This window comes from Sparus aurata, chromosome 14 (assembly GCF_900880675.1).
Source record: "Sparus aurata chromosome 14, fSpaAur1.1, whole genome shotgun sequence".
Taxonomy (NCBI): domain Eukaryota; kingdom Metazoa; phylum Chordata; class Actinopteri; order Spariformes; family Sparidae; genus Sparus; species Sparus aurata.
This window is the reverse complement of record NC_044200.1, coordinates 13751438-13764415: the sequence shown is the minus strand read 5'-3', so window position 1 is coordinate 13764415 and position 12978 is coordinate 13751438. Positions and strand designations below refer to the sequence as shown.

Sequence of the window (12978 nt, the reverse complement as noted above, 5' to 3'; positions counted from 1 at the left end):
TTTCGTTCAAAACTTTTTATTTCTTTGAGGAAAGCAAGCAACAAAAATCATCCTATTTCAAAACATACTTTTATAAACAGGTCATCAGTTTGTGAGAATCCTTCACAATTTCTGTTGAATAATTTCATTGTGGTTCTTTGCTTCATTACTGTCTCTCCTGACAAAACACAAACAAGCATTCTGAACTGTTTAGCTGCCACTTTAGTAAAAAAAAGAAAAAAACTACACAAACATGAAAAAAGGCTCTAATTTGAATTCATTATCTTTGCTGGAGAGTCTTCAGGAGACGCTTCTACATTCATCTGTCAGCTTTTCTGATTACAAGACAGCAGGTTTCAGATCTGATGGCCAGATGTATCTGATGTATATAAAGGAGGAACTTAAACAAAACTAAAAGTGCTTTAAAGGTCCCATGAAATAAAAAGCGTGATGTTGGGTGTTGCAGCAGTGAGTTTATAGTCCATTATCTATATAAATTCATCATAATGTTTTTTATTTATCAAACTAAAACTAACTGCAGCACTAACATAAAAAAACAAAAACAAGTTTAAAGACATTTTATGGGGCCTTTTATGGAAATGTAGACACAGTTGGTGATGTTTATCTGCAGCGGTGAGATCCAAGGATTCTACCTCTGTGAAACCAGACATTGAGACACTGGTGGTGAATTACAGTGCGTTGAGTGATTCGGGGCCACAAGTGCGGATAACGTCAACAGAGATCACCATCTCGGTCTCATCCAGAATTCACGGCCTTTGTCGTCCTCGCGTTGATGAAATCTGTTTTCCTGTACCCACACTGTGGAGGAAAAAAAGGGTTGATTATGGAAACTGTATCCATGTTATCGCTCTATAAAAGCAAGGAATCTCTGTCTGTGTGTGTGTGTGTGTGTGTGTGCATGCCTCAAATATCTCTGCAGATAAGGATCAGACTGACCTGAGATTTTCAACATGGCTGCTTCGGATTTATTTGGACTACAATGATACTGTTAATAAATTATATCATGAATGCTTTACAACTTCCGCTAGCATTGTCAACCATAGGCACCATAGCCAGGTGTGCACCAGAGCCAATCACTGCAGAGCCCAACCCCACACCCCACCTCCTGAGTCAAAGCACACGCCGGTGAAACGCACGGTCAAAACGGGCTTTTCTCATGAAAGTGTCTGCAAGCAAAAAAAAAAAAACCTGTGCTACTCCCTTTTCCTATTGGTGGAAAAAGGCACCACACCAACCAATCACAAAATGATATGGCAAACCACGTGATTTGGTTGCTACATATAACTGTGTAAATTTCAAACACTTGTGCACAAATTTGGCAAACGAAGATTTATATTTATATTATAAGTAATAAAAATAGTTCGTTAAACATATTTGTGGTTTTCACAGTAAAAAATCTAACTTTTTCCTACTTGGATTTTTTTTTGTTTTTTTTGTGTGATTTAGGTCCATTGTGTTAATACAGTGTGTCAAAATGAAACAATAACTGTACAGTCACAAATGTGAGGTTATGCTGAAAATAATGACACCAAGCAAGGCAAGGTGAATAGTTTAAGGTGAAATACAATGGCAAAATCAAAAAAAGTCAAAAACAGCCAATTATACCCTGGAATATCGGATTTCACAACAAACCTAAGTATCCCTAATGTCCCACCTTTAAACACAGCCTCATTTGGCCATCCATGAAAAAGCTCACACTTTTCTATAGGAATACATGCTTCCTTCGGGTAATGCACTAGTACTTTGAACTCTTTCACTTTGCTGCCCTGGTCATACAGAAAACACTATGGCAGACAAAATGCTGCTCTGTGAATTTAATACCTGACCAACCAATCCTATAAATGTAATACTGCAATAAAGCAGCCCTGCTGATGGATTTATAGCCAGAGGTAAGACATTATTATGATGTTTTCAAATATGTGGAGTTTGCTGAACCAAAGTAAGCTACTGGGACCACGTGAGCTAAATAATGACTGTCAAACACATGCAGTTATGAGTTATACTATGATGTGTTGCGTGGACAGGAACCCACCCTCTTGTAGGCGCCATGCAGTTCAGGGTGTTTCCACATGGTGTGCAGCAGGACGCACGCCGCCTGACCCGCTCTGCTCGGTCCATGACTGGAAAAATCAAAAGCGGGAATTATTCTCTTCCGCATCGGAGGTTAGAGGTGGTTTTGCGTCTGGGTGCGTCCCTTTTTCCTGAAATGGGAGATGTGTCATTAACACTAACCCGTTGTCCTTGTTGCTGATGTTGAGGATCTTTGGGAGCGCTCCCTCGTTGACGATGGCTCTGACGTTCTGCCTGTCGCTCTGGCTCAGGTTGGTCAGGATGTGGCACAGGGAAGCCGTCACCTCGTTGGGCAGGTCGGTGCCGGTGTCGTCGTTGGGGAGCATCGCCACCACCTCCGGCAACACCTGCTTCACTTCAGGACAACAAAATAAAAGACAAAATCGAAAGTGTGAACAACTTTGTGGTCGAATTAGAAACAAACTAACAGGTTAATATGTAAAACCTCAATGGTAACAGTTACCGATGTCAGGGTGCAGGTCCTGATAGCGTGAGAGGTTTCTTATTAGAGCAATGGCCGTCCTCTTAACATTACTCTCCCCCTCCTCTAACATCTTCTTCACATGCTGGAGGCCATTTTCCCGTTGAACAATAGTGAAGGTGATGGCTTCATTCATCTGCCAGGCCACAGAAAATACATCAGATATGTGCGGTGTGTTGCCATTACTCTTAGTTTGAACAACAGGTCTCGATATCTTAATAAAAACCATCTGGTGCTGTTTGTTTACGTCAATCGTTCTTGTTAAAACTGTGAGATACATCTAATTTCTTTTCATCTTCAGAAAGTTTAAATCTCTGTCCCGTCTCACCGCTCCTCTCCCGGCCGTGATGTTCTGCAGGGCCCCGATGGCGGCCTCCTGGGTGTACTGACGCACGCTGCAGGCCATCAGTGACAGGTACATCCGGATGGTGATGGCGCTCCACAACCACTCTATGCCACGGGGGTTCGCCTTCTCCTCCAGCAGGGGGCACTTTCGCTCCAGACGCTGCAGAGGGATAGTTTGTTAGATGCAGTTATATATTAGATCAGCGGGTTCATCGAGGTGCAGCTATGATGCAGCAGATAACAGTTGACAAGCCACAATTAATCCTTGTCTTGTTTTTTTCTTGCTTTTGTTGTAGGTGTCTGCGTATGTATTTAAAGTTCACTTCACGAGTGAAGACTGGCATCCCTGCCGGTTTGCAACATCATCATACCGTACATTTAATTATAAACAATCCACCGCTCAGTGCCGTCACAGAGTAGCTGCAATGCAGACAGTATTTTAAGGGGCATGCAAAGACTTCATTAAAGACACAGTGGAAAGAAAAATAAATGTTCCAAACTGTAATCCTGTGTGCTTATTCTCCATTTAGGCATAGTTAGATGGTAAGAACAAGTCCAGAAAAAAAGCCTCAAGAGCAGTTATAAATGCTCTAAATTCTGTTTCACTGTAACTTTAAAGCTTTAAAGTGGCCCTACTTGAATATTTTGCCACTCCACCTGCCAAAACTGTTGTAGCTAACAGGAGAGAGCTTCTGATGAGTTGTGTCTGCTAGTCATTCATAGCTGTGGTTCCAAAATAACTTTGATTATGTCATCAGGGTTATCTTAGTTTTGGCTTAGAGAAAAAAAAAAAATGAAATAAATCGTGTGTAATAAACCCCGGGGCAGTAAAATGTTTCTTTAAAAACAGAAATAAATGATTTGGCCACTTGAGGGCAGCAGGAATGAGCTGTAAACACTACGCTGACATGTTATCATCTTATGTAGTTCATTGTGCAAACAGTTGCAGACTTACACATCTAGCGGACACAGAGTACTTGTGTTTCTGTATTGAATCTGAATTATACAATCTACTTTGAGCTCTGGTTTGGTCTCCACCAACTCTGCTATGCTCCATAGCTGGCTGCTCATTGTGTCTGCCTGCTGTTGGGTGCTGGGCCGGTGCTCTGCAGAGGTGATAGGAACTGCAGAGTTGGTGATAACTGGCTGTTACTATAAAAAATACTAATTAGATTTAATGAAGCATTGCATTATAACAGAAAGTCTTTGCAGTGCTGGCACAGGCGCACCTGACGAAGCTGGATTCTAAATTGTCTCATTTCACACACCCTCACTCTCACTCACTTCATTTAAGACAAATATGTTTGCCTTCGAAGATGCTTTTTTACGGCTGATCAAACCTGCAGAAATGCTGCATGTTTTCACAGACTATCTATCTCAAATATTACAAGGTTAGTAAATTTTTTGTATTGTCAAAGCAGATTATTTTCCAAAGGGATTACCTCTGTGATCTGGGCACTGCGATAGGAGAAGCAGCCGACAGCCTTCGGCTTGGGAGCCAAGTTTTGTCGAGATTCTCTGAGATCGTTGGCGTACGTCTTAGGTAGCTCGGCCTCGATCTGATAAGACAGGTTGTGCAGGATGCAGACGCAGTTTTCTGTGGACTTCAGAGCAGATCCATGGATAAATATCAAGTAAAATACATCATAGCAAGCTGTTTGGATACAACTACTACAATGGGAATAACTGGTAAATTTATACATCGATACATATCTGCAGCAACACACTGCAGGTGTGGAAATTCCCACATGTGAACATGTATCAAGCTGCATGATGGATCAAACCGCCTGAGCAGTTGACTGTGAAGATAAACGTTTTCTCTGGAATGCTTATCATTTTCAGTTCACCTTGTCATCCGTCTTATAGTCAGCTATGGCTCCCCGGATGTAGTAGACCAGAGAGTCGATGAGATTCTCACACTCCCTCATTGCTTTCCTGCCATCTGGACCAGCAGAGCTCAGATTTCTGGGAACAAACGCAGATCAAGGTAACTTGACATTTGTGTTTGTGTGTTTCGATCAGATAAGCACATTTCAGTCTCACTGAAGCATATTAGAAAAGTCAACAACATCAATAACAAGGGACTCCCACGTTAACTTAAGCCAAATACCAACAGAACGTCCCCATCTGTCAACCATGTTATTATAAAAAGTTAATAGATGCACTCTGTCGTTTCCCAAAGCCAGTAGCAAACATGATGGATGATTTCAGGCTGACAAAACATTTTTGTGTAATCTGACTTCCCCTGGAAAACAAATACAACATTCTGACTCTGCACAGCAGGCTCTTTGTGCTGAAGAGAAATATAAATCGGAGAGGAGCTCATCATTTTTCTCTTTCGCGGGGAGCTCAAAGGGTTTCGAGAACACGATTAGGAGAACTTGAGAACATTGGGCCAGCGAGGACTGAGTGATTTTAGTTCAGCAGAGCAGAGAGAAGAGAGAGCTGGATGAATAATTCAGTCTTTCACTCATTTGATCCGGCTATAGTTGCCAGGGGGAGCAGTGCGTCTGATATCTCCCGCTTTGTAAACAGAGAGACGACGTATGTCTCAACAACTGAGCCTGAATATATGATACTCAAACTGGGACCACGACAGATAAAATGTGGTGTGATGAAAAAGCCAAGACAGCAGAGAAAATGTATAAAACATAGGATGGTTTAGGTGGTTATCTATCAATTCTAGTGACTGGGCTTGGTGAGAAAAGGAGTATCAGTTTTCATTAAGGCTGGTGTTTAATGGGGTAGCGAGCTAGCAGCCAATTAACTGATATTTGTGGCTCATGAGGAAGACATTTCCATTTGTCTTTCACAAAAGCTCAAGCAGGTGCGAAGAGAAAAGAGCAAAGGTAAGTTAATACGTGCACACATTCATGACTGCCTTTATCATATAAGAAAACCTAGCTTGTTGCTGCTGTAAGCCATGCTAACTTGATGTGGGTCCATTGCAACAACTTTGGTAATCCGCTGACTTTCTCTCTAACACCACCAGTATCATATTTGTGGGTTTTAATGAAATATCTTGACAAGCAAAGGACATTTCAATTGGCTGAATATCTTTTATGACATTCCCGTTAGCCTAAGTTGTAGCCTACTTTTTGCTTTGCGCTAGTTAGCAGACTTAGCTTAACTAAGATGGCGAACTTGGTAAAGAGTGGTGCAGGGACGACGTATTTTATTAGGCTAACCCTGAAATTAGCATCGCTCGGGTTTGAATTTAGTTTTGGATTATCGCTGAACAACAATCTCGGTGGCAAACACAAGTTGATGATACTTCGACGTTTCATTCAGCGAGATAATCTTCACAGGTGAACACCACTTTTGTGATTTTATATACAGACTACCTTGCGGGCACGTGACATAAACGTCATGCCTTTGTCTTGTTACACGCTTAGTGCTGTCATGTCTTTTCTTGAATGTCTTGCATCACTAAAAATATGATCTCGTATCTGAAAATAGAGCAGCCTAACTGGATATTTCCCATCATCATGTAGCTCTCCTGTTTTCCTTTGTTTTTGTTGAATCTTTGCCAATGAGACCCAATAGAAATCAAAAAAGCATTACGTTTTCTTTTCACAGGAAAACAGTCAGGATTCACATGAAGGGTAATGAGAGTTTCCACCATGTTCGCCGACTGTTTACTCATAACTCAGCTTGGCAGAGACTCATACTGTATGTTACCGTGTCTCTATGCTGCACAGTGAACATGGGCTCTACTGTGCTTTTTTTAAACTGCTGAGATTTTAAACATTTCACTTTCTTCATCAGTTTCTCCATACGTGCCTTTACGCTCCATACTAATCAGAGAGTAAGGTTCTCTGGTCAGTGGGGGATCAAATCTGTAAAGTGTTATCATTTTTTCTTCAGGATACAAAGTGATATATTTGATGTCTAGCACACGTGATTCTGTATTTAGTTTGCAATGAGCTGATTACCTGACACCATTAGTGGTGTCTGCTTACTCCAATCTATAATCTAAATTGTAAGAGCGCCCCGACTATCCAGTTTCAAAACTAACAAAGAAGCCTACCTCAGGCAGCCGGTAGCATTGTGGAAAGCAGCAGCATCCGCGAGGAGCTCGTCTTTTGGGTTCTCGCCTTCGGAAATGCCAGAACTGGGCACCAGAACTGACTTGGTGAGGACAGATAACGACTCCCTGGAGAGGCGCTCCTTCAAAAGGTCATGAGAGGAGAGGTTCCACAAAAGACCTAGGGGTGAGATGGAAAAGTAGATTGATTGATTGATTGATTGATTGCACTTTAATAATCTAAGTACTTATTAATTACTCATCAACTGTACTGCAGATAGAACTGCCTGAGGTCTTAAAGTATAAGTTCACCCAAAAATGAAAATTCAGTCATTATATAGTTAACCGCATTCCGATGGAGGTGAGTAGAGAATGACTGAATTTTCATTTTTGGGTGAACTCATCCTTTAAAGTCTACGCCAGTCAAAGCAAAGCAAGTAAATGAAAAAGCAAAGCAAATGAAGCAAGTAAAGCCTCACCGGTCAGTTCTCGTCTGGTCGCCTTGTCACGGCTGCTCTTCAGCGCACCCAAAATGGTCGCCAGGCCGTCGTTCTCCTTCACCTCCATCTTGTTTTCGTCGCTCTGATAGACGACGTTACGCAGAGCGCCGGCAGCGACGCGCTGCACCTCCTCATTGTCTGTGGTGAGGAGCTGCAGGAGTTTTCCGATCCCACGGAGGTAGTACACCTGGAAAGGACAGTGGATTATTGATTGACAGATTCATCTGAAAGAATCTCTACAGTTGTATACAATCATCTTTAACCCCAATCAAGACATGGATCAAAGAAAATCATCGACTACTTGCAGGGACTGATATCACTTCTGAAGCCACAGCCAAATTAGAATAAGGCTTGGACCAGTGCCAGAATAGTTTATAACCTCGTGATCCAGACATCAGTGTTCCAGATCTTGTCTGTCACAGAGCCTCGCAGTCAGCTATCAGTCATGTGCATAAGTCAGCCAAAACAGGTTAAGAAAATGAATGGCTGCTGTAAACACATCTAAAAAAAATCCTGTTTCTCTACCTCTCTTGCATTTACCTATCTAACTTCAAACAAATCCTATTTTGAGTTACTGTAAAAAGTATCCAATAAAAAATTCGAACAGTTAAACCTACAATCCTTTTCGCGTCGATGCTCTTCAAACATTGGTCCTGTATGAGGCTGGCCACGTAGATGAGCGTCTCCTCATTATCTTCCTGGGTCAGCAGGTTCACGGCCCTCTCTAACGTCATCTCTGGAGGCTTGTTCCCCGACGTCCTGTGAGAGGACCAACATGAGTGACAAAACATAACATCCCCAAACGCCTCGAAATACAGCTCAAGAAAAAAAAAAAACATCACACATTTATAAATGTACAAAGCGAACACACACAAACACACAACCTTACAGTGCTTTGACATTCTCTGTCTGTATCCGCTGAATGGGGATATCCACTTCATCATGCCCTCCCAGGTCCACCTCCGCGCTGGTGACCGAGGCTGGTTGTGATTTCAGTCTGTGGAGCCCCTGACCGTCCCTCCTGTGCAAAGTCATCCAGGAGAAACTTTCATCAGGCGGTCCAGAACCAAGCGTCATATCGCCACTTGGTCCCTGCACAGTGTGCTTCTCCTTCTTGACAATACTTTGGTTATGAATCCTGCGAGAGCCACCACTTCTTGGAAAACCGGCATTCACGAACATAGTCTTTGGCCTCTGTCTGAGCGACCTCCGACCGAAGCTCTGGAGCGCGGCTGTGGACACTTGCGGACGAATGTCGCGGGTATCATCTGAGAAGGCGTAGCGGCGAAATGAATGAGAGCCAAATGAGCGGTCCAGCATAGTGCCCGCCCTGTGTGGCTGACTGGGTCCTGGATGGGTGTACGTCCCGTGACGGAGGGTACTGTGAATGAAGCGACTGTGAGGAGCCTCCGGGCTCTGGGGTGGAGACACCTCCACCCTCCTGAATGGTTTCTGCACATGGTTGCTTAGAAGAGAACGGTTGGTGAAGCCCAGTCCATTTACCTTTAGAAAAAAAAACAAAAAAAACACAATCCTCACTTTAATACACATGTTACTTCTACTGGTAATCTCTCAAGTCCTCTGGGATGGAACACTCCACACTAAATAACCATACGACTGTACAGGTAATCTGTAATTAGTCTCATATTCATAACTAGTGATTAGGGAGTAGGGAATGAGGGGTGATTTCAGACACAGCCAGAGTTTGTTGTTGCTGGTGACGTAAAGAGGTCAGCCGGAGGTGGCTCTATTACCACGAGTTGAAATGGGTACAGCGCCACCTATCATACCGGGGTATATCATGCTTCGGCCCAATAATTCGGTTTTCTCACCGGCATGTATACTTGGACAATTGCAATTGTCTGATTGAGTAGCATAGCCGAACTATGGCTGTAATCCTACTAAGCTGTGCATGTAAATGTACTGAGTGATTCATATGGTGTGCCCGGAGGCTCTGAGTACAAACCAGCAGCAGACCATTTGACTACATTTGACTGCAACATCACCATGTAGTTCACTGGATGGCTATCTGTCACCGAGCATGGCACTTCAAAAGCCGATCAGACCAGTTTTGGCAGGTGAAAAGGACGATCAGATAAACATTAAGTGACACGAACACATCAGTTCTAGGATGTTTGTGAACGCGTGAATGGAGAGCGAGGTTAAACAGTCCCGTACCTTCATGTTCGGGGAGAGTCCGTCTGTGGCGTTGGAGCTCTTTGCGGTGCTTTTCTGTAAATGGATGCTTCCTGAAACAAGTTGAAGATGTTTTGTTAGTGTCCTGTTACATGATGTAATCAAAACCTCATGGCATCCTCAGGTCAGAGGGGAATGACTTCCCACCCTGGCTGCATGAACAAGTTCTCAGTGCTGCAGGTGTCTTCATAAACAAGTGCAAAAAACAAAATGTGTGGCTCATTTGCATGACGAGGGAGAGGCAGGAGAGCAGAGATAAAGCAGATGGATACTATACTTTTAATCCAGTCTGTGTAGGTTGGTTGTCTACATTATTAATTGACATAGAAGCCTATGAAACCCATTATTTCGACTTATTACCAAAAAAAGAACCTCACTAAGTGATTTCAAAGTGCAACAGATGCTTTTTTTGTTGTTGAAGTTGATATGAATCGATTCATCAGTCGACAGAAAATTAATCGACTACTACCACTTTAATAATCAATGAGTCGTTCCAGCTGCTCAGATGTGAGGATTTGCTGCTGTTCTTTCTTTGACTCAAGTAGGTAACTGAACTTTTTCAAGCTTTTGTCTTGCGGTCCGACAAAACTGCGAATTTCAGGACATCACAATCTATTTACTGACGTTTTTTAACTGGACGATCATTCGCCTAAAAAACGATTATATAACCGACACATTTGGACCACCGTCACTGAAGACAGAATGATTTATGACCCGCCGTTAATTACACCACTTTCATTTCTGCGGTTAGTCAGTCTTAAATGTAATCTCTCATCTGACGAATCCCTCTCTTGGAAGAAGAAGCAAAGCCAAGCCAGGAAAAAAAATTACACTTGTGTTTACTTGCAGCTTCATAGCCCAGAATGTTGAATCATCTTGAGTGAATAAAACACACACACAAACAAGCCTATCAGGAAGTAGCTACGCACTGATCCTTTGCATAACATAATCAAAGCTGTGGATAGAATACTCTTATCATTTTTCCCTTGATGACTGACTGACATTTATAAGCCGACCCGCCCACATCTTTGTGGGAGCAGGCCGATGAGGGAGATATAAAATGAGAGCTCTGTTGGCCGTCACTGTCATCTCCCTTTAGGCAGATGAATGAAACTGCAGGAACCTGTTGGACGGGCAAATCACTTTGAGGCACGCATTCCAGCCACAAAATATGACTATGTTTAGTCTAAATGATAGTAGAAGTACACACACACACACACACACACACACACACACACACACAGAGGGCCACTTACAGGTTTGGAAGTCTGTGGCAGAGAAATGAGTCTCACATGATAAATAACAGGACAGGAAAGAAGAAAGATTCTTCTCTGCTACTCAAATGTAAATGTTTTCTTGACTTTGATCCTTTTTTTTTTTTTTTTTTTTTTTTAAAAGTCACCAGATAAGAAATGTTGTCCAACACACAAAATTCACAGAGCCACTTCTGAAAGTTGATCCCTTCAGGTGGACTGAATCTAAGCCACCCACACACTGTAGGAGAGGCCTGATGATGCATCTTTGTTGTGGAAACCTGCGTAATAACACCTGAGAGCTTCCTCTGTAATTCCCTGACAAATAAATCATAACCATAAAATACCGATTAAAAACTCAACATTACCGTTCGACACGGTCCTCCTCGACTTTCTCGCCAGTGTGAGCTGGACCTGCTGTAGGACGCGCTGGTTCCGGTCCCCTGGGCTCACCTTGCTCGCGGATCCCGGCGTAGGCTCGGCCGGCAGAGCCAGGCTGGAGACATCCAGCAGGAACGAATCCTTCGCGGGTAAGGCTGATTTAAAGAAGCCCTCCTCTATTGTCAACAAATCCATTATGAGTGTAGGTCGTCCGTCCGTAATGTCCCCGAATAAATGTCTAGTGCGGCTTTTGTCCCATTCAGGTTGGTCGGTCGCAGCCCTGACACTGAGAAGGGCGGGGCTTACAGGCGACGCACCTGAGGTGTCAGGTGACGCTGCCGGCTGGTATCGCTTCACGTTACACTGTCAACGTGTGCCATGTAACTAAGTACATTTACTCAAGTATTGTTTTATTGTAGGGTTATTTTGCTTGATTAAGGTAACAGCTATGGTTTTATTTAAAGTGACACTCGTCAAAATGCAACTTAGGCTTTTTTTGTGAATGTATGTGAGTCAAACCTTAGTGTAAAAACATAATTACATCGAAAGAGGCACTTTTAAGATTTACCATATTTTCGTTTTCGGGTTAAACTCATTTTAAATGGGAGTTCTTGGGGCAAATTAGCGATAGCATCAAAATCGCTATTTTTAAAACACTAAGAAGGCTCGACACAACAGGAAACTTTGCTCGTAGTATCATCATCACACATGATTATCGCGCAATTGATAGCCCAATTGCTCAGTTAGTTGGTCAAGCTAATAAGGAGTTAGCTTGGCAGAAATTCTGGATCCTACTAGAACTAAGGGTAAAATTGTTCACTACTAGTATTGGTATAGGTAGTATTTTGTTTGTTAATCTGTAGAAGAAAAAAAAACTAGATTTGCTGATGATGAGATAGGATGTCAATTATGTGTTAATGGCTTAAAAAAACGTTTAAATATCTTTAATGTTCCCAAAATGTTAGGAATAGCGTTTAGATCAACTCACTAATGTGAGCTAGTTTAGATTGAGAGTGAGGAGTTGTCGTCATGGTACAAAGCCCCTCCCTCGATCTCGCGGGATCTTCCCCCTCTCCGCCATGATGGCAGGATGCCGCCGGCAAAACACGATTGTTAACGTGTGTTCTTAACTCTGTAGTAGAGGAGGTTTTTACAATTCCGCACTGTTTTACCATGCCTGGTAGTCACTGTTGCGTTAAAAAACTGCTTCAGTATTGCCTCTGCATTTACACTCGGGTACGTTCTCTAAAAATGTCTTTTTGTCAGTACAACGCTGTTTTCACCACCTGGAGGCTAGTAGATGGCCAAGTCCTGCACCCAGCCACAGCAGAAAGTCTCGTAACTTTCCAAAGACTTGTGGCTTTTAAACTCCTGCATTGTGTAGTCACTTACACCAAAAACAAGGTAACTGACGATGTCCATGTATGTGCATGGAGGTAAATGATCCAGGTCTCTGTGCCATTCCTCTGCAGGGAGCTCGTATGGGTCGATATTTTGGATGTCCGAGAGCTTCTCCAAATACCGCTGTTATGCGCTTGGTGTGAGCTTGTTCCTGTAAGGTCCCTTTTCTTTCGCCTTATCTTTTTGCATTGCTTTACTTTCTTCCTTTTCTTTCTCGTATTCGTAGAACCGTCTCTGTCCCGCCGAAATATAAATGCGCAGAAATTAAAGAGCTCTGGACTGTTTAGTCGCGCCTCTGTGAAGTTCTGCAGGCGTTGCCCCTGA

At 42.8% G+C, this 12978-nt stretch overlaps 1 protein-coding gene across 1 annotated transcript; it reads right to left on the bottom strand.

The window, feature by feature from the left end:
- pkp2 (plakophilin 2) lies at positions 1-11604 on the bottom strand. Its single transcript, XM_030439206.1, has 13 exons — positions 11241-11604; positions 9602-9672; positions 8313-8926; positions 8041-8182; positions 7403-7610; positions 6927-7104; positions 4744-4861; positions 4339-4500; positions 2880-3056; positions 2534-2687; positions 2233-2425; positions 2033-2120; positions 1-798 (listed from the first exon to the last, which is right to left on the bottom strand). The coding sequence occupies exons 1-13, from the start codon at positions 11446-11448 to the stop codon at positions 736-738; spliced, it is 2376 nt and encodes a 791-aa protein (XP_030295066.1). The 5' UTR covers positions 11449-11604; the 3' UTR covers positions 1-735.
- Positions 11605-12978: the final 1374 nt, after the last annotated feature.

Coding starts and splice junctions, on each gene's coding strand:
- pkp2 (XM_030439206.1), bottom strand. CDS start 11,448: ATGGATTTGTTGACAATAGAGGAGGGCTTCTTTAAATCAGCCTTACCC. Junction 4,862..6,926: donor AATGCTACCGGCTGCCTGAG/GTAGGCTTCTTT, acceptor GTTTGTTCCCAG/AAATCTGAGCTCTGCTGGTC. Junction 2,426..2,533: donor GGACCTGCACCCTGACATCG/GTAACTGTTACC, acceptor GTTGTCCTGAAG/TGAAGCAGGTGTTGCCGGAG.